Source organism: Heteronotia binoei, chromosome 20, assembly GCF_032191835.1.
Source record: "Heteronotia binoei isolate CCM8104 ecotype False Entrance Well chromosome 20, APGP_CSIRO_Hbin_v1, whole genome shotgun sequence".
Classification (NCBI taxonomy): domain Eukaryota; kingdom Metazoa; phylum Chordata; class Lepidosauria; order Squamata; family Gekkonidae; genus Heteronotia; species Heteronotia binoei.
In genome coordinates this window covers 19,229,701-19,254,458 of record NC_083242.1, presented here as the reverse complement: position 1 = coordinate 19,254,458, position 24,758 = coordinate 19,229,701, and the positions used below count along the sequence as shown (strand labels likewise).

The 24,758-nt window shown below is 44.8% G+C and overlaps 1 protein-coding gene across 1 annotated transcript in view; it reads left to right on the top strand.

Moving 5' to 3' along the window:
- Window positions 1-24,758, top strand: part of TMC5 (transmembrane channel like 5) — a 57,182-nt gene that overhangs the window by 3,004 nt on the left and 29,420 nt on the right. The window contains exons 2-8 of the mRNA XM_060261030.1: window positions 10,226-10,374; window positions 11,995-12,197; window positions 15,359-15,463; window positions 16,358-16,465; window positions 18,033-18,132; window positions 18,859-18,946; window positions 23,127-23,375. Of these exons, the coding sequence (XP_060117013.1) occupies window positions 10,301-10,374; window positions 11,995-12,197; window positions 15,359-15,463; window positions 16,358-16,465; window positions 18,033-18,132; window positions 18,859-18,946; window positions 23,127-23,375 (927 nt within the window). The 5' untranslated portion in view covers window positions 10,226-10,300. The remainder of the gene's footprint in view (window positions 1-10,225; window positions 10,375-11,994; window positions 12,198-15,358; window positions 15,464-16,357; window positions 16,466-18,032; window positions 18,133-18,858; window positions 18,947-23,126; window positions 23,376-24,758) is intronic.

Here is a 24,758-nt window from a genome sequence, read left to right as displayed (position 1 = left end):
CGCAATTTTTTTCATACAGACTAACAAAGATCCGTGACTTCCATTCCATACTTTTTTCGCCTTTAGCATGGCTGCTGGTAAGAACTTGTGCTTTCCAACAGAAATTCCTGAAAGCCAGACTTTGGGAAAGGAACCCATAGCATATTTTAATTTGATCATAATGGGGGAAACCATTTTTTTCCTTATAACAGGCTAGAGACTGATGTGTATTCCATCAGCTTTTAAAATTGTTTTTGAACTTGGTTGCTTGAAAACACAGCATACATAAATATATTTTGTGGAGTTGTTTGATCACAATGTTTACATATCTGGTGGACTCACAGAGGAAAGTTGCTAAATCCTCTGTAAAATGAAGGAGATCTGAGAGATGGAGATTAAAGGCTATTCCAACAGTATGTCGTTTGAGCTGAGACCTGTTTAGAGAATAAGATAGGAGCTTCAGTAATACTTGCATTTGACTGCAAATGAAATTTGGCAGTCTTCGGTATTGTGGAAGATTCTCTGAGGAATATTTGATTTTGAAACATGGAGTCTACCTGGGAACCACATAAACAACTCTTCTAGAAGAGATTGTCTTGTTGGAATTATGGGCTGCTTTTATGACATTAATATTTGGAGTTCTGCAACAAAAGAACATTGAATGTACCCCATTGTGACATTATGAATTGTGAGAACTTTTCTGAAGGAAAACAATATAGGGAGATAAATTGTATAATACAAGGGTTTAATCTTTATCGCATATTGTAAAAAATTATGAGCATTTACATAAAGATTTGTTGATTTTAGGAAACATTCTAACTGTGTAGTAGTGCCTTTAATCGCAGTCTTGTTTTCAGTGATATTGGTTTATATAACTTTATATATCTGTGATTATACTTGTAATTTTTTGGCTTGGTGATTTAAGAGACCCAGTTTGGTGTAGTGGTTAAGAGCAGCAGACTCTAATCTGGAGAACTGGGTTTGATTCCCCCCTCCTCCTCCCCCCCATGCAGCCAGCTGGGTGACCTTGAGTCAGTCCCAGTTCTCTCAGAGCTCTCTTAGTCCCCACCTACCTCACAAGGGTGTCTGTTGTGAGGAGAAGAAGGGAAAGCGATTGTAAGCTGCTCCGAGACTCCTTCAGGTAGTTAAGCCGGGGTATAAAAAACCCCAAATGGCCACCTCTCTTTCCAGCTTCACTCTATGTTCACAATAGCTGGCTTGGTTGGGTACAGAAACTCCCATGGTGGCTGGGCAGAAGCCTGGTCTTTTGAGCTGTGTGTGCTTATATAGGGTTGTCACTCCCCAGGTAGGGGAAGGGGATTCCCCGGTTTGGAGGCCCTCCCCCCCACTTCAGGGTCATTAGAAAGCGGGGGAGAGGGAAATAACTGCTGGGCACTCCATTATTCCCTATGAAGACCAATTCCAATAGGCTGTAATGGAGAATTGATCTGTGGGTATCTGGGGCTCTGGGAGGGCTGTTTTTTGGTATTTGTTTTTGAGATAGAGGCTCCAGATTTTCAGCATAGCATCCAGTGCCTCTCCCCAAAATACCTTCCATGTTTCAAAAAGATTGGACCAGGGGGTCTAATTCTATGAGCCCTCCCAAAGAAGGTGCCCCTATCCATTATTTCCAATGGAGGGAAGGGCATCTAAAAGGTGTACAATCCCTTTAAATGTGATGGCCAGAACTCCCTTTGGAGTTCAATTATGCTTGTCACAACCTTGCTTTTGGCTCCACCCCCAATGTCTCCTGGCTCCACCCTCAAAGTCCCCAGATATTTCTTGAATTGGTCTTGGCAACCCAACATATGCATGTTTCCTAGTATGTGATGGGGGTTGCTGGTGGCGGTCTCTTGTCTGAGCTTGCAAAAATCTGGAGCCAGTGTTGCTTCATGATATGTATACAACGGGTGGCCAACAGTAGCTCTCCAGATATTTTTTTTGCCTACAACTCCCATCAGCCCCATCCAGCATGGCCAATGGCTGGGGCTGATGGGAATTGTAGGCAAAAAACATCTGGAGAGCTACCATTGGCCACCCCTGGTATACAACATATACATGCTGATTACCCTGCAGCACACATGTAGTGCTAGAACATGCATGGGATGCTTCTCCCAACAGCCCTATATGTATGCTGAGCAGGATGATCCAGTTCTCCCATTCAAATGGGGATTTTGACTTCATACTCCTGATCTTGGACATGAAAAAACGCTTCAGCTGGGTTGCCGGGTCCAGTTCAAGAAATATCTGAGGACGGGGGTGGAGCCAGGAGACATTGGGAGCGAAGTCAGGAGCAAGGTTGTGACAAGCATAATTGAACTCCAAAGGGAATTGTGGCCATCACATTGAAAGGGACCCCACACCTTTTCAGTGCCTTCTCTTCATTGGAAGTAATGAACAATAGGGGCATCTTCTTTTGGAGCTCATAGAATTGGACCCCGTGGTCCAATATTTTTGAAACTCGGAGGGGGGGATGTTTTGAGGAGAGACACCAGATTTGGTGCCTTTATGTCAAAAAACAGGCCCCTCCAGCCCCAGATACCCCCGGATCAATTCTCCATTATACCCTATGGGGATTGGTCTCCAAAGGGAATGATGGAGTGCCCTATGGGAATCAGTCTCCAAAGGGAATGATGGAGTGCTCTATGGTAATCGGTCTCCAAAGGGAATGATTGAGTGCCCAGCAGACTGGGGGATCCCCTGCCCTAACCTGGGGATTGGCAACCCTAGGACAGAAGTTGTGGTTTGGGTGTGCATGCAAATGATTTGGCCTGATATAAACTTTCCATCTGTCCCAATGTACCAGGGTCATTCCAGCTGTGCTCCGATGCGGTAGAGCCTGAAATATAGATTTACCACCTGAATGAGAACTGTGCTGTAATGCAGTCTAATGTTTGTTTTGAGGACGAACACAATAGACTATAAAACACTTTGCCATTTATTTCTGCACCTTTAATTAAGCAAAGCAATGGAAATTACAGCACCAGTTAGATCTGCTTCACTTTGGTGTAATTTTGGATTTCTCCTCATCTGCAGTGGCTCGCTTCTCTCAACCCTAAAACAAGACAGCAGGTGGGGGGTGAGTGGGAAGAGACCTCCCACCCCAACTAATTGTGGCACAGAGTGGTAAAGCTGCAGTACTGCAGTCCTAAACTCTGCTCACGACCTGAATTCGATCCCTGGCGGAATCTGGGTTTTAAGGTAGCTGGCTTGAGGTTGACTCAACCTTCCATCCTTCCGAGGTTGATAAAATGAGTGCCCAGCTTGCTGAGGGGAAAGCGTAGAGGACAGGGGAAGGCAATGGCAAGCCACCCTGTAAAAAGCGTGCCGTGAAAACGTTGTGAAAGCGACGTCACCCCAGAGTCGGAAACGACTGGTGCTTTCACAGGGGACCTTTTCTTTTCCTTTATTGTTCATGCTGCAATAACAGATTCCAGCCTCCTGTTGGTCTTGAAGTAAAAATATAGTTTGTTTGGGCATTTCCCTTCTCCATTCCAATAAATGCGTCAAGGAAATGCTTGTTAACTGATACAGCTAATTAAGTTATCATCCTGCACCAGCAGCAAGCCTCAGTCTCCATTTCCCCTTTCCAGTTCAGGATGAATTAAGAAGCAGTTGCCCAGCAATACAGTCTCAAAAAAATATATATTGCTCGAGCAATTTGATTGAAGCCTGTTTATGAAGCCTGTTTATGATCCCATTTATGTTTATGAAGCCTGTTTATGATCCCATTTTGCCATATTTTTGTGTTCCATTTTAATTTTCTTTGAGCTCAGGATAAAAATGTAACAATTCAAGATTGGACGGTCATTTAATGAACTATTTAATAATGCCCACATGGCGTGGTTAGAGTGTCAGCTATCATCTGGGTGACTTGGGTTCAAATTCCTTTTCAACCATAGACGCTCACTCACTGGGTGGTTTGTGGCCAGCCAGTCTCTGTCTAAGCAGCATCACACTGCTTGGTCAGAAGGGAGATCGAAGCCACTTTGAGGCTCCAGACAATTCAAGGTTTTGGTGTTGACCGTTAAAGCCCTAAACCAGGGGTGTCAAGCATGTGGCCCACGGGCCGGATAAGGCTCCTATCATGCCTGTGAGCAAGTCTGCTTCCTTCTCCTTCTCTCTTGCTTTTTTCTGTGTCACAGTTTGCTTTGCCAGGATTTCTCAATTGCACAGAAGCTACAGAGCAAAGCCTCTATTTCCCCCATTGGCTGAGGCTCCTCTCTTGGAGATGAAATGGAGGGGGAGGGAGAGCTTCTTTTGATACTGACCACAATATTGCAAGAGTGCTAATACTTTAAGCGTGTCTTATTTTTAAAAAAAGAATCTTTAATTGTGTTTGTCTGCATCCTTTATAAAGTTTATATCTCTACTACCTGGCATTACATTTTATAACACATGGCCGGGCCTGACAAAGTCTCATTTATGGGATGAGCAACCTAGAGCACCACAGTAAAGAGTAGTAAGCAAACACTAAACTGTGGAAAATAACAAAGTATTAATAATATTGAAAGAACCCAATTGCAATGCAGAAACTTAGAACAGCAACCTTTAAACAAAGTTCTAGACAAATTCTATATATTGGTATTCAAACTAATTACAAAAGCCATCTTTACAATACATCATACAATTAATCAATATCATAAATCACAGCTTTCAGTTCATACGGCATTAATAGTCCATATCTGTGTGCATGTCAGTTTCCAGCTCCTGAAGCTTCCAAGACGATCCTGCCGCTCCGATGAATTAAAGTTCTAGTTCTCACAACGATTCCTTAGCATCATTATCCATACGTTTTTTGAGGAGTTCCTTTTAATTTTTCAAATAAGCCAAAATAAGGGCTTCTCCTCTCAATGAAAGTTTAAACCAGGGGTGTCAAACAGGCAGCCTGGGGGCCGAATCAGGTCCCCCAGAAGGCTCCTATCAGCCCCCCAAGCAACTGGCTCTTGTCTGCTTCCTTCTCCCTCTCTCTTGCTTTCTTCTGCATAACAGCTTGCTTTGCAAGGCTTGCTCAACTGCACAGGAGCTACAGAACAAAGCCTCTATTTTTTCTATTGGCTGAGGCTCCTCCCTTGGGGAGGAAGGGGGGGAGGCAGAGCTTGCTTTGCTAGACTCTATTTCAATCACACAACAGAGCTACTGAGCCAAGCCTCTCTTCCTTCTATTGGCTGAGGCTCCTCCCCCTCCTTGTCCCCGGGGGGGGGGGGGAGGGAAAGAGCTGGAGCTTCTTTTTCCCAGTTCCCTGAATCCCAAGGGAGAAATATAAAGAAAGCACCTTTAAGACCAACAAGTGCTAATGTTTTAAGCATGTTTTATTTTAAGGGTTTTTAAAATATATATATATACTTGTGTTTGTCTGTGTCCTTTAAAAAGTTTGTATCTCTGCTAGCTAATCTTAAATAGGTATACACAAGGACCGGCCTGCCAAGGTCTCATTTATGTTGGATCCGGCCCTCATAACAAATGAGTTTGACACCCCTGGTTTAAATCATAAGTGGGTGTAGAAAAAGCCTCTGACAGGAATGCGCACGTATCACCGTTTCTGACAGACCCTTTATCGAAGAAGCATTTCCCACTTATCTAAAAGCACAGAATCATATAAAACACCAGGTCATATAATCCATACAAACATTCAATAAACTATACAAAATCACCTTTAAAACATTAGATTTAATTAATCTATTCAAAGACCGCTTGCCAGCTTACCCACGGATCACTCACACAGCACTGTGCATGGAGAAAAATCCTCAGTTGTTCCCACGCACACTCTCCTCTAAATAATACTAACCCAGAACAGCTGTTCCAATTCTTAAAGTGGTTCCAACCGAAAAAGGAGGTAGTAGACAAAGGCATTTACAAAAATACATAGAATTACAAATAAGTGCATTTACATGAGCTATAAATAACAGGTCAAATCCGTAACTGAATTCAGTCCTGTGGGCTCCAGAGAATTCATGCTAAAATCCCAAATGCCTCTTCTCTAGGAAGAACCCTCTGAATTTCTTCCTGTGCCATATTTGTCCCTTGATATTTGTAAAGAACACAACATTTCATATCATTCTCAGCAGGGCTTTTGGGGTAGAAAAAGTCCAGCCAGAACTCATTTGCATATTAGGTCGCACCCCTGGATGTCACCATTGTTTTGCACAGGGTTCTTTGTAGAAAAAGCCCAGCAGGAATTCATTTGCATATTAGGCCACACCCCCTAACACCAAGCCAGCCAGAACAGCATTCCTGTGTGTTCCTGCTAAAAAAAAAAAAGCCCTGATTCTCAGTATGGTGGTTTTGTGTCCAACCACCATACTGAGAATGATATGAAATGTGTTCTGTGGAGGGTAAATGTGAAGGATTTGTAGAAGGAAAAGCATCTATTGATGATGCAGAAAAGGGCAACTAGAATGATTAAAGGGTTGGAACACTTTTCCTATGAATAAAGGTTAAAATTCTTGGGGCTCTTTGGCTTGCAGAAACGTCGACTGCGGGGTGACATGATAGAGGTTTACAAGATTATGCATGGGATGGAGAAGGTAGAGAAAGAAGTACTTTTCTCCCTTTTTTCACAATACAAGAACTCGTGGGCATTCAATTAAATTGCTGAGCAGTCAGGTTAAAACGGATAAAAGGAAGTCCTTCACCCAAAGGGTGATGAACATGTGGAATTCACTGCCACAGGAGGTGGTGGCAGCTACATGCATAGCCAGCTTTAAGAGGGGATTGGATAAAAATATGGAGCAGAGGTCCATCAGTGGCTATTATATATGTGTGTGTGTATATATACATACATTCTCTCTCTCGGCTTGGCTTCGCGAACGAAGATTTAAGAAGGGTGCAATAGTCCACGTTTGCTGCAGGCTCGCTGGTGGCTGACAAGACCAATGTGGGACAGGCAGGTCCGGCCACAGCGGCTGCAGGGAAAAGTCTGATTTAGGGTTGGTCCTGTAGCAGTGCGATTCTTCCTCAATCTCCTTTTGTCCTCAAGACCAGCTATGCGTGTGTTCTCAAAGGAAGAGACAGCCTGGTGGATGGTGTGCCTCCATGCTTTGCGATCTGAGGCTAGGTCAGACCACTGGTGATGGTTGATGTGACAGGTGCTAAGGGATTTCTTCAAGGAGTCCTTGTACCTCTTCTTTGGTGCCCCTCTATTTCGATGGCCGGTGGAGAGTTCGCCATACAGGGCAATCTTGGGAAGGCGGTGGTTTTCCATCCTAGAAATATGCCCTGCCCAGCGCAGCTGCGTCTTCAACAGCAGTGCCACACATATATTGGCCACTGTGTGACACAGTGTGTTGGACTGGATGGGCCATTGGCCTGATCCAACATGGCTTCTCTTCTGTTCTTATGTACAGAGTGTTGGACTGGATGGGCCACTGACCTGATCCAACATGGCTTCTCTTCTGTTCTTATGTACAGAGTTTTGGACTGGATGGGCCATTGGCCTGATCCAACATGGCTTCTCTTATGTTCTTATGTACAGAGTTTTGGACTGGATGGGCCACTGACCTGATCCAACATGGCTTCTCTTATGTTCTTATGTACAGAGTGTTGGACTGGATGGGCCATTGGCCTGATCCAACATGGCTTCTTATGTTCTTATGTACAGAGTGTTGGACTGGATGGGCCATTGGCCTGATCCTGCATGGCTTCTTTTATGTTCTTATATACAGAGTGTTGGACTGGATGGGCCACTGGCCTGATCCAACATGGCTTCTCTTATGTTCTTATGTACAGAGTTTTGGACTGGATGGGCCATTGGCCTGATCCTGCATGGCTTCTTTTATGTTCTTATGTACAGAGTGTTGGACTGGATGGGCCATTGGCCTGATCCAACATGGCTTCTCTAATGTTCTTATGTACAGAGTTTTGGACTGGATGGGCCACTGACCTGATCCAACATGGCTTCTCTTATGTTCTTATGTACAGAGTGTTGGACTGGATGGGCCATTGGCCTGATCCAACATGGCTTCTTATGTTCTTATGTTGGCTTTCCGTTTAGCTGCAGTGGGAGGGGGAGATGGTGAATGAGGGAAGAGCGAGTTGGCTGAGGCAGAGCCTAGGTGCCCACAACACACCTTTCCCTCCTGATCCTCTTGGTATCGGGAGTCCGATTCGCTTTTGTTGACTTGTCAGCAAAACAGTATTAAATTGCTTACTGGGGCTTTTGCTGGCAACTATTTCCTTGATGACAAAGATTACAGATAAGCAGTGTGGGTTTTTAATCATAAAAGACATTTCAGATCAACAGTAACTTGACCTTTGTGCCTAGGTGTTAGTTAGGTGAAATATCTATAGACATTAATAGACTTTGTTTGCACTGCTCACTGAACAAATGTTCAGGAATCCTGCAAACACTGTGGACTTCCTTGTGTTTTCCAAGGACAAAGATGATTTTGGAAGGTTTACTTTGCAAGGTATCACATGTCACTCCATAAGAATAACTAAGGTTGCCAGGTCTGGGTTGGAAGATACCTGGAGACTTGGGGGTGGAGCTGGGAGAGGCTGAAGCAGCCATTTTCTCCAGGGGAGCTGATCTCTGCCAGCTGCAGATCAGCTGTAAAAGCAAATACTGCAATCATGCCATAAACTTCATGTGGAGGGAATTGATCCAGATAAGCACTAGCCCAGGGGTGTCAAACATGTGGCTCGGGGGCCAAATCAGGTCCCTGGAAAGCTATTATCAGGCCTCTGAGCAACTGGCTGTCACCTGTTTCCTTCTCCCTCTCTTTTGCTTCCTTCTGCATCACAGCTTGCTTTGCCAGGCTTGCTCAATCGCACAGGAGCTACAGAGCAAAGCCTCTATTTTCTCCATTGGCTGAGGCTCCTCCCTTGGGGAGGAAGGGGGGTAGGGATAGCTTGCTTCAAAGGAAGCTCTGGCGCTTTCCTTCCTTCCCCAGGAGACCAGGAGGGAGAGGAGCCACAGCCAATAGAAGGAAGAGAGGCTTGACTCAGTAGCTCTGCTGTGCAACTGAGAGAGCCTAGATTGCAAGGGAGAGATACAAAGAAAGCACCTTTAAGGCCAACAAGTGCTAATGTTTTAAGTTTTTAAAAAATCTTTGTGTTTGTCTGTGTTCTTTATAAAGTTTATCTCTCTGCTACCTGGCATTACATTTTATGACACGCATGGCTCAGCCCAGTAAGGTCTCATTTATCTCAGATCCGGCCCTCATAACAATGAGTTTGACACCCCTGCACTAGCCTCTAGAACAGGGGTGGACAAACCTGCTTAATGTAAGAGCCACATAGAATAAATGTCAGATGTTTGAGAGCCAGAAGGAAGGAAAATAAATAGATGGAGGCGAGAGAAGTGGAAAGAAACCAACTTTAATTTAAGATGCATCCTACAAGCTACAAGCTGACTTGCCTTGGAGAAGTGATTCTGAGAGAGAATTTTCCCACAGGGCTTACCCCGGAGCGACGTCCCTCTTCACCGCGCAGCGTCTGTGCGGATTTCGCACCAACTGCTCCGCAGAACCCTGAAGAGCCGCAAAGTCCCGCGGCTTTTGCGTCGCAAATGTAAACTGGTTTTTGGCGGTTTACATTTGCGATGCAAAAGCCACGGGACTTTGCGGCTCTTCCGGGTTCTGCGGAGCAGTTGGTGCAAAATCCACGCAGACGCTGCGCGGTGAAGAGGGACGTCGCTCCGGGGTAAGCCCTGTGCGAAAACGCCCTGATATTCATTAAGAGGCGCTTGTACAGAAGAAGCATCGTGCTAACTTTTTAAAGTCTAATTCGTTGACGTGTCCCTATTAGATCTGATGTAACTGAGCAATTTTGAGGATCCTGTGTCTTAAATTTGCTTTTATTGTTCAGTACAGGTGCCTGGGCTCATTTATACATTTGATCAGCCAGTAGTCCTAGGCAGGTCTTTTTCTGTAGTCATAGGAATGCAGCATATGATTAAGTTGAGGGTCAGGTTTGGGTTTTTTTAGCAGGAACACACAGGAACGCTGTTCTGGCTTGGAACCAGGGGTGGAGCCTAATATGCAAACGAGTTCCTGCTGGGCTTGTTCTACAAAAAAGCCCTGTGTGAAACTATGGTAAAGTCAGGGGTGTGGCCTAATATGCAAATGAGTTCCTGCTGGCTTTTTATACCAAAAAAGCCGTGTTAGGGTTAAACTTTGTTTGGGACTAACTCCGGCTGGGCCCAGTGAATTCTAATCCTAAATGAAAGTGTGTGAATCCATAGTAGATATATTCTAGAAATAATTCAGCCCAAACATTATATTGAATGTAATTTCCTTTGAAGTAGATTTAAAATGAAGAAATCGCTAATGAAGGACTGATATTCTCTGCTGAATGAATTTCCAAGTAGTTGCCTTGCAAAATGGCCTTTCACTATAACGATGCCTTTGAAAACCCAGACTACCATGACTCTGAAACACTGGAACTTGACAGAGTGTAAGTTGAAATGCAGTTTATAAGACTACAGACAGTGCTAATGTTGACTGACTGGGAGGATACGTTCAGGTGGGTTATGTTGGTCTATGTTGGTTTGAAGCAGCAGAACAAAGTCGGAATCCAGTGGCACCTTTAAGACAACGAAGTTTGGTTCAAGGTATAAACTTTTCTGTGCATGATTTTTTCTGGCACTGATATCTTAAAAAGCGTGCATGCACATAAAAGCTTGTACCTTGAATCACTCTTTGTCTTTTAGTGTGTGTGTGTGTGTATTTGCATGTGTGTGCGTGTCTGCACCTAGAAGTCATGTTGACCACTGGTGTCTGACCCCTACTGGGGGCCTGGAGGATATTCAGAGAGGTGATTGAATAGAGCCTGCCCCTGTCCTTTCGACTGGGTATTTCAAGAAAGACTCCCCTGTCCAAGTACTTGCCAGAGTCGACCCTGCTTAGCTTCCGAGATCGGATGAGATCGGGCTTGCCTGGGCTATCCAGGTCAGGGCAAACTTTGTCTTAAAGGTGTCACTGGAATCAAACTTTGTTCTGGGAGAGTAACTGTGTCCATAGAATCATTCTAGGTTTGATCCTCTGTTAATCAGTATGTACCAAGAGTGCATACTGCTGGGCTATGTGCATGTGCAAAAGAAACCTTGTTATTAAAAAGCAGAATTATTGTTGGATGAGATTTCATCTGATGAGATGGATGTATATGGGTTTGGGGTGGGGGAGATTGATGGTTTTTAAAATGTGGTTTTATTATGTGTGTTTTAATATGTTAGCTGCTTAGTGGTCCTTGCAAGGGCAGAAGGGTGAATATAAACTGTGTTAGAGAGCCAGTTTGGTGTAGTGGTTAAGTGTGCGGACTCTTATCTGGGAGAACCAAGTTTGATTCCCCACTCCTCCACTTGCATCTGCTGGAATGGCCTTGGGTCAGCCATAGCTCTGGCAGAGCTTGTCCTTGAAAGGGCAGCTGCTGTGAGAGCCCTCTCCAGCCCCACCCACCTCACAGGGTGTCTGTTGTGGGGGAGGAAGGTAAAGGAGATTGTGAGCCGTTCTGAGACTCTGAGATTCGGAGTCGAGGGTGGGATATAAATCCAATATCTTCTTCTTAAATAAACAGCTCTGCATTAAGATGGATAAATTCCTATGGGGAAAATGTAGTGCTTTAAGTGTTACATGGAATACCATGTTAATTCACAGATTTCAGATTAAGAATGCAAATGGAAGGGGCTGCTGCCTTGAATTAAGGTGGTGCTCAGTGTTTTTAGTGCAGGCGAGCAATTGTGGGGTTTTGTTTGTTTGTTTAAATCAATCTGCTGTTGGAAATATAGTTAGGTTTTTATGGCACAATGCCTAAAATCAAGGGAATAGAAATGATGCAGAAGATGCTATTAGAATAAGTGAGACAGCAGTTTCATTTTTTGATTTTCTACATGTGCTTATCTTCACTCTAATAACAAAAAGTCAGCCGTAAGTGTTGATGTGCTACCTTCATGTTGCTGCATTGTGTACTTTTATCATATTTCAATGTCCAGTTATTTTCAGCATGTGCAGTTTAAAGCAACTGTTACATTAGTTACTCTTTGCAATAACTGTGCCCCTTTCCTTACATTTCCTTTAGACGACCTCGCTGGAGCGCTTCTGTTCATCGCAATCCTTATGATTCCTCTCCTTACAATCTCTATGATGATTACCATGGACAAGAGCGGAATTCACCAGCGGATATCCCTATGGACTCTATGCGGATTCAGGCTCCTGCAGAATACAGTCCAAGGGTTTTTCCATTTGAGACTCCCAATTCAAATCCATACGAAGAGTCACACAGTATGTTACTGAATCCCATCTGTCTAAATTATAACATTTCAGATTGCTTGGAGGTTTCTGTTGCAGAATTCCTAGTTCTCCTGCTTCAGGACTTGTTTTAAAAAATCCTCTCTGTGTGTGTGTTTATGTCTCTACATGCAAGCATGTTTTTTTCTTAGTTAAACGCTTGGAAGCCATGGGCAGCAAGAGAGAGCTTTTGCTGCTGGGCTGTGTGCATAAGTCACCTGAACTCAGCTCCAAACTAGTTCTTGTGACGCGGTTAACCTGTGTTTGGACTGCACTTTTTTCAGTTTGCAGGTGAGAGCCTGCATACGGACCGGCACTAGACTGTGTGGCACATTAAGCAAGGCTAGGGCTGCCAGTCCCCAGGTGGGGGAGGGGGATCCCCCAGTTTGGAGGCCCTCCCCCCGCTTCAGGGTCATCAGAAACTGGGGAGAAGGGAAATGTCTGCTGGGCCCTCCATTATTCCTTATGGAGACTGATTCCCATAGGGTATAAAGGAAAACTGATCCATGGGTATCTGTTGGCTGTTTTTTGAGGTAGAGGCACAAAATTAGCAGCATAGCATCTGGTGACACTCCTCAAAATACCTCCAAAGTTTCAAAAAGATTGGACTGGGGGGTCCAATTCTATGAGCCCCAAAAAGAAGGTGCCCCTATCCTTCATTATTCTAAAGGGAGGGAAGGCATTTAAAAATAATAATAATAATAATAATAAATTTTTATTTATATCTCGCCCTCCCCGCCGAGGCAGGCTCAGGGCGGCTCACAGGACATGGTACATACCAAGATTACAATAAAATAGTTAAAATACAATTAAATTACAGATTCATAAACTAAATTAAATAATTTAGCGTGGTCCTTTTAAATGTGATGGCCAGAACTCCTTTTGGAGTTCAATTGCGCTTGTCACACCCTTGCTCCTGACTCCACCCCCAAAGTCCCCAGATATTTCTTGAGTTGGACCTGGCAACCCTAGACAAGGCGAACTTCTGGCACCCCCATTCCCTGCACTGATAATGTCACTGAGTCACATGGGGGGGCACCCAATTTGATGCCCCCAGAAGGCCAGCGCCCTAGACAGTTGCCTAGTTTGCCTAGTGGCAGGATCAGCCCTGCTTGCATAACTAAGAGACCAGTTCTCCTCCAAATCCTGCTCTGGTCTGTTTCTTCATAGAATCAGTGCCTATGGAGGCCCCTAGACAGTCAAAATCTCGGGGGGGGGGGGGGTGTTGCAAATCATCTCAGAATCGGAGCCCTGATGCAGCCTACAGGCACCTTCTCAAAAGCCCCTTTGACAAATATAGTATAGTGGGTTTAAAGCATTGCAGAGACGAGATCATAGTGAGGACAGCTCTTTATTACGGAAAGCATGGTGAAGGCTACTCCCAACAAAGACTGACTAAGGGCCTGTGGGCCAAACCTATATACAACTCTAATCTCCCGCGCTAGCCTGCCATTGGTTCATTCAAACAGGCGGGGGTCTGTGATTGGCGCAGGGCGGCAGGTATTTGGATCCATTGTTATACAGTCCCCAAGCTCTGCTTTCCTGGCTCCAATGAGCCGGCAGGAAGTACATATTTTAAGGCACATACATAACAACAAAGCTGCAGGGGAGAGGCAGAGAGAGGCAAACTTGGCAACGGCGCCAGCAGAAGCCACACCAGGAAGTTCAGCAAAGAGCGGCTCAGTTGCTGGCTGTGCTTGTAGGCTGGGAGGGCTGCAAGCAGGGGGAAAAAGGGGAGGGGGTAGCTAGCCCGGGGCCCCTAAAGGTCTGGGGGCCCATAGGCCAGTGTCTAGTTGGCCAGTTGTTAATCCGGCCCTGCAAAGAATCCTAGAATAGAACCATAGAGTTGAAAGGGAACTTCAGGTCCCTTTATGGGGCTTGTTCCCAGGAAAGCATTCTTAGATGACAACCAGGGCTTTTAAAAAACAGGAATGCAGTTCCAGCTGGCTTGGTTTCAGGGGGTGTGGCCCAATATGCAAATGAACTCTGGCTGGGCTTTTTCTACCAAAAAGCCCTATGTGAAACAATGATGATGCCATGGGGGTGTGGCCTAATATGCAAATGAGTTCCTGCTGTGCTTTTTCTTCAAAAATGCCTTGATGGCAACCTAAATGATCTTCCACACACACACAGCCTTCCTTGCCTACAGAAAGCTAACCCAGCGTCTCCCTGATGTGCTAGTTTTCTGTGTGGAAGGGGGTTTTTGTGGGGAGGTATGGCAAAAGAGCAGAGTGGTAAAGCTGCAGTACTGCAGTTGGAGCCCTCTGCTCATGACCTGAGTTCGATCCCAGCAGAAGCTGGTTCAGGTAGCCAGCTCTAGGTTGATTCAGCCTTCCATCCTTCCGAGATTGGTAAAATGAGTCCCCAGCTTGCTGGGGGGAAAGTGTGGATGACTGGAGAAGGCAATGGCAAAGCACCCCATTTAAAAAGTCTGCCATGAAAACATTGTGAAAGCAACGTCACCCCAAAGTTGAAAACGACTGGTGCTTGCACAAGGGACTACCTTTACCTTTTTATGGCAGAAGCATTTGGTTTTCTGAATCCTCCCACCCACCCACCCACCCACCCACCAACTTGCAACCTCAGAGTGTTTAAGTGAGAACGAAGCCCCTTGTGGATTGAAGCACTTCTATCGAAAGTGCTTCTCCTGTTGATAGCAAAGGAGAAAGAGGAACTGAAATGATACAGGTCATACCTTTGATGTTGGGCTGATTTGGCCTAAGGTGCTGCCCTCAGGCCTATTACACCAGCGTGTTGTATCAAACTGGGCTTGCGCATTAGGCCCACAGCCAGCTTAGAACCGGGTTGTAAATACTATCTGAACTGAACCCACATTTTTCACAACTCCAAAGTGTACCTTTGAGACTTCCTAACTTCCAGACTCCTGTTTGGTATTGCTCTTAGGTGTGAGTGACTTTGCATTGGTGGAGGGGGGGGGAGGGGCAATCAGCTATTTTAAAAAAGGATTTTATGAGGGGTAGAGCTTAAAGGCACTGTCCTGTCTAGCGGATCAGGCTGGCTCTCAAGACTACATTTATTGTAGAATATAACCCATGCCATCTACCTTTTCAGCCTTATTATTCTGTCAATAAACCTGCATCATATTGACTACAAGTAGTGCCGTATGTTCTGTTTCCACCCCCCCCCCCTTACAGTTAATCCTTCATTTGACTATGAATCAGAATTTCCATACATGTTACCTACTTCCAGTGATACCTTTAACGATCATTACACACATGGATCTGATACATCAGATGGAGGTAAGATTATAAATAAATACTTTACACAGGGCTTTTTTTTTTTTAAGCAGGAATGCTGTTCCGACTGGCTTGGCATCAGGGGGTGTGTGGCCTAATATGCAAACGAGTTCCTGGTGGGCTTTTTCTACAAAGCAAGCACTGTGTAAAACAGTGGTGACATCAGGAGGTGTGGCCTAATATGCAAACGAGTTCCTGGTGGGCTTTTTCTACAAAAGAAGCACTGTGTAAAACAGTGGTGACATCAGGAGGTGCGGCCTAATATGCAAACGAGTTCCTGCTGGGCTTTTTCTACAAAACAAGCTCTGTGTAAAGCAGTGGTGGCATCAGGAGGTGTGGCCTAGTATGCAAACGAGTTCCTGCTTGGCTTTTTCTACAAAACAAGCCCTGTGTAAAACAGTGATGACATCAGGAGATGTGGCCTAATATGCAAATGAGTTCCTGCTGGGCTTTTTCTACAAAACAAGCCCCGTGTAAAACAGTGGTGACATCAGGAGGTGTGGCCTAGTATGCAAACGAGTTCTTGCTGGGCTTTTTCTACAAAACAAGCCCCGTGTAAAACAGTGGTGACATCAGGAGGTGTGGCCTAATATGCAAATAGGTTCCTACTGGGCTTTTTCTACAAAAGAAGTCCTGCGCAGCATTATTGAATGTTAAGTTTTCAATTACACAAATATCAGGGAAGAATAACATTAAAAACATTATGTACCTGATTAGAAATCTTTTCATGAATAATATATATTCAAAGAAATGTTCTCCCCACCCCACCCCGAGGAAGCAGACGTGAATGTTTTTGCTTCAATAAAACACTGTCTGCTCCATAAGGATCCTCTCTCTCCAACAAAACACTTATGAAGCTTTTAGACTCCTAACAAGATGCTCTGTTTAATTCCTCAGCTAGCGTCCATTTGCAACATAGCAGGCAAGAAGTGGATTTGGCCTTCCTGGCGCCTTCTAGTCTCCGCCAGTTGGACCCAGGATATAATGAAGAGAAGCAGAAGCAAGGTGAACAAGTGTTTTCTCACCTTCCCATTTCACTTGATCTATTGAAGAAATGTTGCTCCCTCCCCTCCCCCCCCCACTCTATCCTTTGACAAGGGAATCATGGGCAGACATCTCTCAGCCTCGGCATGGTGTAGTAGTGGGCTGGGATCTAAGAAACGCAGGGTTCAAATCCACATTTTGCCATGAATGCATGAAGTTGCCAGATGCTGAATCAGATCATTATGCGCTCAGTGTTATCTACTCAGACTTGTTCAACAGTATATCCCAGGGGTGGCCAATGGTAGCTCTCCAGATGTTTTTTGCCTACAACTTCCATCAGCCCCAGCCAGCATGGCCAATGGCTGGGGCTGATGGGAGTTGTAGGCAAAAAACATCTGGCGAGTTACTGTTGGCCACCCCTGGTATATCCTGACCTAGGATATTTGAGCTAGAATATTTGTTGGAGAAGCAGAGGAAGGCAAGGTAGTTCTTGTGGCCACTAGGTGATGCTCAGTCCAGGGTTCTCTGCCAAAACTTGGAGCTGGCTGCTAGATCTGAATCAAATGTTGTGGCATGTCCTTCAGGGAAAGTCACCTGGGAGGAATGTCTGATAGATACTGGTAGAACTGTAGAATTTAACTTTGGATGTGCTTCTGAAATCTTTGAAAAAAGCCAGCGCTGAAATTCCCATTTCCCCATTATTTCTACCCAATAATTCTGTGTCACCTAATAGCAAGTTATGGTACTCATGTCCTTTTGAGAGCCAGTTTGGTGTAGTGGTTAAGTGCGTAGACTCTTATCTGGGAGAACTGGGTTTGATTCCCCACTCCTACATAGCTCTCATAAGAGTTGTCCTTGAAAGAGCAGCTTCTGGGAGAGCTCTCTCAGCCCCACCCATCTCACAGGGTGTCTGTTGTGAGGGTGGGGGAGGTAATGGAGATTGTGAGCACTCTGACTCTCTGAGATTCAGAGTATAGGTCAGGATATAAATCTAATATCTTCTTCTTTGTCACATTTCACCCCTCGGTGTTGCTGTTTGTTGTAGTTTAAGGAGGAGGAAAGGTCCCCTGTGCAAGCACCAGTCATTTCCGACTCTGGGGTGACGTTGCTTTCACAATGTTTTCACGGCAGACTTTTTACGGGGTGGTTTGCCATTGCCTTCCCCAGTCATCTACACTTTCCCCCCAGCAAGCTGGGGACTCATTTTACTGACCTCAGAAGGATGGAAGGCTGAGTCAACCTCAAGCCAGCTACCTGAAAACTCAGCTTCCACCGGGAATCGAACTGAGATCATGAGCAGAGCTTAGGACTGCAATATTGCAGCTTTAACACTCTGCGCCACGGGGCGTTGCATCTTTATCCCACCTTTTCTTTAAGGAGCTCAGGGCAGTACGCCTGCTACTCTCCCACCCCACCCTCCAGGACAACTTCTTGTTGTTACCACATCTTTTAACTTTCCACCCTGGTTTTAGCTTTCACAGTTACATTCTGGAGATGTTAGATTATAGCAATAGTATTTCATACAACCACTTGTACTGTTTCATTAAACTACGTCATACAGTTGCTTTTGGGGGTTTTTTTTATGCAGAAGAAAAGCTAATCCATAGTCTTGCAAGCTTGTCTGCCTGGGAAAGAGTCAAGGCAATCCAGAAGATTCCAAAAACTATGAAAGAAAAGAGAGAACTCAGGTAAAAGTGTGTTGCGTTTTGGTGGTTGTAAGTGCTTTGGGCATGCCTAGGTTGGAAAGTAACATTTTTGGAACATTGGAAAGTAGCACTGCGATCAGGGACAAAAAATCTGTTGTCCGCCCCTGGCCCCAAAGAAGCCAGGTTGTGTGTAACGAGATCTAGGGCTTTTTCGGTGGCAGCGCCAGAACTTTGGAACACCCTTCCAAAAGCCATAAGGGCCCTGCGGGATTTGTCTGTGTTCCGCAGGGCCTGTAAGACCGAATTGTTTAAACAGGCTTTTGCTGTAGATTGAAAAAGGGCTGCCACTGGACATCTTATAGAATGCTGGTGATCACAGTCGAGAATTCAATACTGCCTATATTGTACTGAAACAGCGCCATAGAATGGTTTTAAAACGGAAATAAGTAAATTATGGTTTTATATGTTTTATTGGACTGATTGTATTTTATGATGTTGTGAGCCGCCCTGAGTCCGCTTGCGGAGAGGGCGGGATATAAATTGAAAGTAATAAATAAATAAATAAATTCCAGTTAACCCCAATGCTGATTTTATTCATCCTTGCAACAGCATTACCCAACAGAGACTTATTTGGGAAGCACATGTTTGCCGTGAAGGTACTGTTGGGCATTATATAAACGGAGAATGTCATCAGATGCAAACAACAGAGCCTGGAAACTTCCAGTTAATTCTAATGTATACCATACATTGCTTTTGACCGCTTGACAGGAATCACGTTCTTACGGAGAAAACAAAGACTCGCAACCGGAATGCTCAAATTAACTGTTGTGCCCAGTGCTTCTACAACACAGCGTTGGTAAGTGTAGCAGACACATTGCAGTCATCAAAGAAGAAGCAGTAAGTAAGGATTTTCTAACTAACAGACTGTGATGCAACATCATTGCCACTGTGTTGTCTCATTCCAAGTAAAGGAATCTTCTTCTTTACGGGGCATTGAAAAGTCTATGAAGTTGGCAGGGTTAGAAGTAAGCATTCCGTTAGTTAAAATAAAGCTGCATATAGGCCATGTAGGAGTAGAAGAAGAAGAATGCAGATTTATACCACCCCCTTCTATCTGAATCAGAGACTCAGAGCAGCTTACAATCTCCTGTATCTTCTCCCCCCAAAACAGACACCCTGTGAGGTGGGTGGGGCTGAGAGGGCTCTCACAGCAGCAGCCCTTTCAAGGACAACTCTTGTGAGAGCTATGACTGACCCAAGGCCATTCCAGCAGCTGCAAGTGGAGGAGTGGGAAATCAAACCCAGTTCTCCCAGATAAGAGTCCACGCACATAACTACTACACCAAACTGACCCCCAAGAATGGCTAGGTAGAAGTCCAGTCCTAAGCACCACCATTATCATATTTAGAAGAAGGCTGCAGATTTATACGCTGCCCTCCTCTCTGAATCAGAGACTCAGAGTGGCTTACAGTCTCCTATATATTCTCCCCCAACAACAGACACCTTGTGAGGTGGGTGGGGCTGAGAGGGCTCTCATGGAAGCTTCCCTTTCAGGGACAACTCCAGTGATAGCTATGGCTGACCCAAGGCCATTCCAGCAGGTGCAAGTGGAGGAGTGGGGAATCAAACCCGGTTCTCCCAGATTAGAGTCTGCACACTTAACCGCTGCAGCAAACTGGCTCTCATTTCCCTTAAGTACCTGTGCTTACTTTTTCTAGCCCTGGGAGAACAGGTTTTGTGGTGCAGGGAGGAGTGTAACATGTCGGTTACCTGTGGTTATGCTGGCTTGTTATTCTACCATTTCCTGTAAGCAAAGCAAAGGAGGGATGGCTGTTTGGCAGGCATACTCTGGCTTTGGGTTTCCTGCACTGGGTGTATGGCTCATGAAGCCCAGTGCAATCCAAAGCAGAGTTGTGGGCTGCAGAAGATGTAAGACTGCTTTGAATTGTTCTTTAGGACTCTATGAGCGAAGAAGCATTTTGTCTTCGCTTTATGGATCAATAGCAATAAAAGGTAATATTAAGATAGCAGCCCCATGGCGCAGAGTTGTCAAGCTGCAGTACTGCAGTTCGAGCTCTCCGCTTACAACCTCAGTTCGATCCCATCGGAAACTGGGTTCAGGTAGCCGGCTGCAGGTTGACTCAGCCTTCCATCCTTTCAAGGTCGGTAAAATGAGTCCCCAGCTTTCTGGAGGCAGGGGTGGCATTCTAGCAGGAGCTCACTTGCATGTTAGACCACACCCCTGATGTAGCCAATCCTCCAAAGAAGATGAAGAAGATAGACGATATTGGATGTATATCCCGCCTTCCACTCGGAAGAGTCTCAGAGTGGCTCACAATCTCCTTTATCTTCCTCCCCTACAACAGACACTCTGTGAGGTGGGTGGGACTGGAGAGGGCTCTCACAGTAGCTGCCCTTTCAAGGACAGAATCTCAGAACGGCCTACAATCTCCTTTACCTTCCTCACCCACAACAGACACCCTGTGAGGTGGATGGGGCTGAGAGGACTCTCACAGCAGCTGCCCTTTAAAGGACAGAGCCTCAGAGCAGCCTACAATCTCCTTTACCTTCCTCCCCCACAACAGACACCCTGTGAGGTGGGTGGGGCTGGAGAGGACTCTCACAGCAGTTGTCCTTTCAAGGACAGAGTCTCAGAGCGGCTCACAATCTCCTTTACCTTTCTTCCCCCACAACAGACACCCTGTGAGGTGGGTGGGGCTGAGAGGACTCTCACAGCAGCTGCCCTTTCAAGGACAGAGTCTCAGAGCAGCCTACAATCTCCTTTACTTTCCTCCCCCACAACTGACACCCTGTGAGGTGGGTGGGGCTGGAGAGGGCTTTCACAGCAGTTGCCCTTTCAAGGACAGAGTCTCAGAGCAGCCTACAATCTCCTTTACCTTCCTCCCCCACAACAGACACCCTGTGAGGTGGGTGGGGCTGAAGAGGGCTCTCACAGCAGCTGCCCTTTCAAGGACAACCTCTGCGAGAGCTATGGCTGACCCAAGGCCATTCCAGCAGGTGCAAGTGGAGGAGTGAGGAATCAAACCCGGTTCTCCCTGATAAGAGTCAGCACAATTAACCACTACACCAAACTGGCTTTTTTGTATGCTCTTGGAGGATTGGCAACATCAGAAGTGTGTGGCCTAATATGCAAATGAGCTCCTACTTGAATTCCACCCTTGGCTGGGGGGAAAGTGCAGATGACTGGGGAAGGCAATGGCAAATGACCGCATAAAAAGTCTGCCATGAAAACGTTGTGATGCGAAGTCACCCCAGAGTCGGAAACGACTGGTGCTTGCACAGGGGACTACCTTTACCTTTTTAAAGATATTGTATGAGATAGAAATAATATTCTTATAAAGTTGTACATCATGAGGGCAACATTGCGACAACTGCAGGGGCCTCTTTAGCTCAAGAGCTTTCTGAGATAGTCAAGGAGTTTGTGCTGTCTCTGGTTATTGAATCAATCTAAAAATTCAAGGATTAGTTTTGTTCATTATGAGGCAGATCTTTTAACTCAATGCTCTCTGGAAAGATCTGTACATTAAATACTTAGGTAGATGTGTCAAACAAGTATGTCATTTGGAAAAACAATGAAAAATGGCAGAATCCAGTTTGAAAGCATGGGCCAGAGAGAGAGGATAGCTTTTCCACCAAACTGAAGGTGGTTTGAAAAAGAGTTGACTGCTTACATTCTTATCCAACTTTGAGTCCTGGCAGGCAGGTTTTGCATGTGTCTGTATTGTTAGATCAGAGAAAAGAGATCTGTTGCAAAAAACAAGGTTGGATCTATCTAGCCAGCTTTTCTTCACTCAGTTTCACTGAATTCTTTTCTTTACTACGGCCCCTGTCCCATGTGACTTTTGCAAATTCAGGTCCCATGATCTTCAGCATAACCTTTTTGGATGATGATAAGATTGGATGACGGGAATTTTTACCAGTAAAAAAGCTGGTTGTTGGATTCAACCCATAGTATTTTTATCGAAAGTCTATTTTTTTCCTATGAGTCTAGTCAAAAATATGTCAGAAAACGACCTCTCAGTTTATTTGGGTGGGAGGAAACGTGGCTCTTGGTGTCCTTGAGAATTCAACAAAATCTTGTTACGAATTGTGCTTCTGACCAGTGCTAAAGGCTCCGTGGGCTGAGCCTGCTTTGGCAGGGAGGGCGGGATAGAAATGCGAGGAATAAATAAATAAATGCTTCTCAGCAGCAAAGGGCTAGTTTTAAACCTAAAGGAAACCTAGCTGGAAAAGGCAGATGTAATTCTAGTAAAAGCTTTTTTTGAACACTGTAAGATCAGCAGTCTAATAGGAAAGATAAGTAATCCATTTATATACATGGGCTACTTTCCGAAAACACAGCAGGGTAACAAAGTAAGCCCAAATCCCAATACTGTTTTGCTTGTCAAAGCATTTTCATGCCAGTTTTCAATAAAAGACCTCTGAAACAGCTTAAAATGAAATCCTACTTTATAACAGTGGCGTATAACATATAAAATCATAATCCAACCGCAAGTTAAAGTGGCCAGCAGTTAAAAGATTAAATAAAAAACCCGTAAAGCAATATAAACCAGAAATGAAGCCAAAAGGGTAAATAAATCCACATAATGCAGCCACCAATAATACCAGCTAGCTTCAGACGAAACAAGTCCTATGAAGAAAGATTGAAGGAGCTTTGCTTAGCTTTACTGCTAAGTAAAGTTGGTTGAAATTAAATCAGAAGAATTTCCGGCTCAATGTTAGGAAGAACTTCCTGACTATTAGAGCAGTTCCTCAGTAGAACAGGCTTCCTCTGGAGGTGGTGGGCTCTCCTTCCTTGAAGGTTTTTAAACAGAGGCCAGATGGCCATCTGACAGCAATGAGGATCTGGTGAATTTAGGGGGAGGTATTTGTGAATTTCCTGTATTGTGCAGAGGGTTGGACTAGATGGCCCTGGAGGCCCCTTCCAACTCTATGATTCTATGATGAAAGCATAATCAGCTATGCTAACTGAAGGAAGTTCACAGTTTTGTCTTTTTTCTTCTCTCCCCTTCTAGTCCTTTCGGCAGTTTAAAAATGACTTGTCCGAATTCTTCCAGTTCTTCCAGCTGTGGCAAAGGACTCTCAAAGTCATTGGCAGCCAATTTGGGACCAGCGTCTGCTCTTACTTCATTTTCCTCACCTGGCTGCTGATGTTCAACATTTTCTCGTTCCTCGTGAACTTCAGCTTTATCACGATCCCCCAGCTCCTGGCAGCCAAAGCAAACAACCTTTCATTCACAGGGCTGGAGTTTTTCACAGGAGCCGTAAGCGTCTGCTTTTCTTTCTTTTTTTAAGAGCATCTGATGGGGGTTTCCTCTCCCACCCAGAGGTCATTTCATAGAAAAAGAGGTGCCAGAGCTCATTAGCACAGCTTATTTGCATAACTAATTTGCATATGCCACACACCCCTGACATCACCAGAAGAAGAAGAAGAAGAAGATGATGATGATGAAGATGATGATGATGAAGATGATGATGATGATGATATTGGATTTATATCCCGCCCTCCACTCCGAAGAGTCTCAGAGCGGCTCACAATCTCCTTTACCTTCCTCCCCCACAACAGACACCCTGTGAGGTGGGTGGGGCTGAGAGAGCTCTCTCAGAAGCTGTCCTTTCAAGGACAATTCCTACGAGAGCTATGGCTGACCCAAGGCCATTCCAGCAGCTGCAAGTGGAGGAGTGGGGAATCAAACCCGATTCTCCCAGATAAGAGTCCGCACACTTAACCACTACATCAAACTGAATTATATCAGTTCAGCATTTACCTTAAAATGCTTCTTGAATTAGAATTGTCATAATAAAACCTGACTCCCATCATACTTTTAAAATTCCTTTCTCTTATGTGGCCACAGTGGCATGAGGAAGATTTCCATCTATCTGCGTTATATATATTTGTTATTTTCCCTTTGTGTGTGTGTGGGGGGGGGGGGAAGTATTAGAAAGTTTGTCAAATCTTAGATTTCAGCAAAATCCTTGCAGGAGGTTTGAACAATGGAGCCCAGAAGCAAGTCAGTCAGCGGGGGGGGGGGGCGGTGTTAAGAAAGAAAGAAAGAGCACAAAAAAATTTAGAGGTTCCAAACCTCCACTCCTGTGAGCTTCTGTATGCATTGCTAAAACACAGACATTGTCTCCAGATTTTGATGCAAGGGACGTCAGTTATCAGAAACTGCTAAGTAAACAAAATATCACAAGAGTGCTAATCTTTTAAGCATCTTTTAAGGCTTTTAAAAATCTTTAATTGCGTTTGTCTGTGTCTTTTATAGAGTTTATATCTCTACTACATGGTGTTACATTTTATGGCACACATGGCCTGGCCTGGTCTCATTTATATGCAACTAAAGGGCCAAACATTAAAAAAGTGTAAAAAAAATCATAAATCAACATACATGTATTTATTGTTGAAAGCTAAAACCATTTAAGGGCCCGTCATAAGCCTCTATCCTATGTACAATCATAAAACCTCAAACACACAACTCTTGGCACATAGGCTCTGACTTTACTTGATCAATTCCAGACCACGTGGCATACAGAAAAACACTGATTGCTATAGGTATGCTGTTGATTAAAACATTAGGCTATAGAACAAGAGGCCTCAAGAAGATGAACATATGAAGCTGCCTTATACTGAATCAGACCCTTGGTCC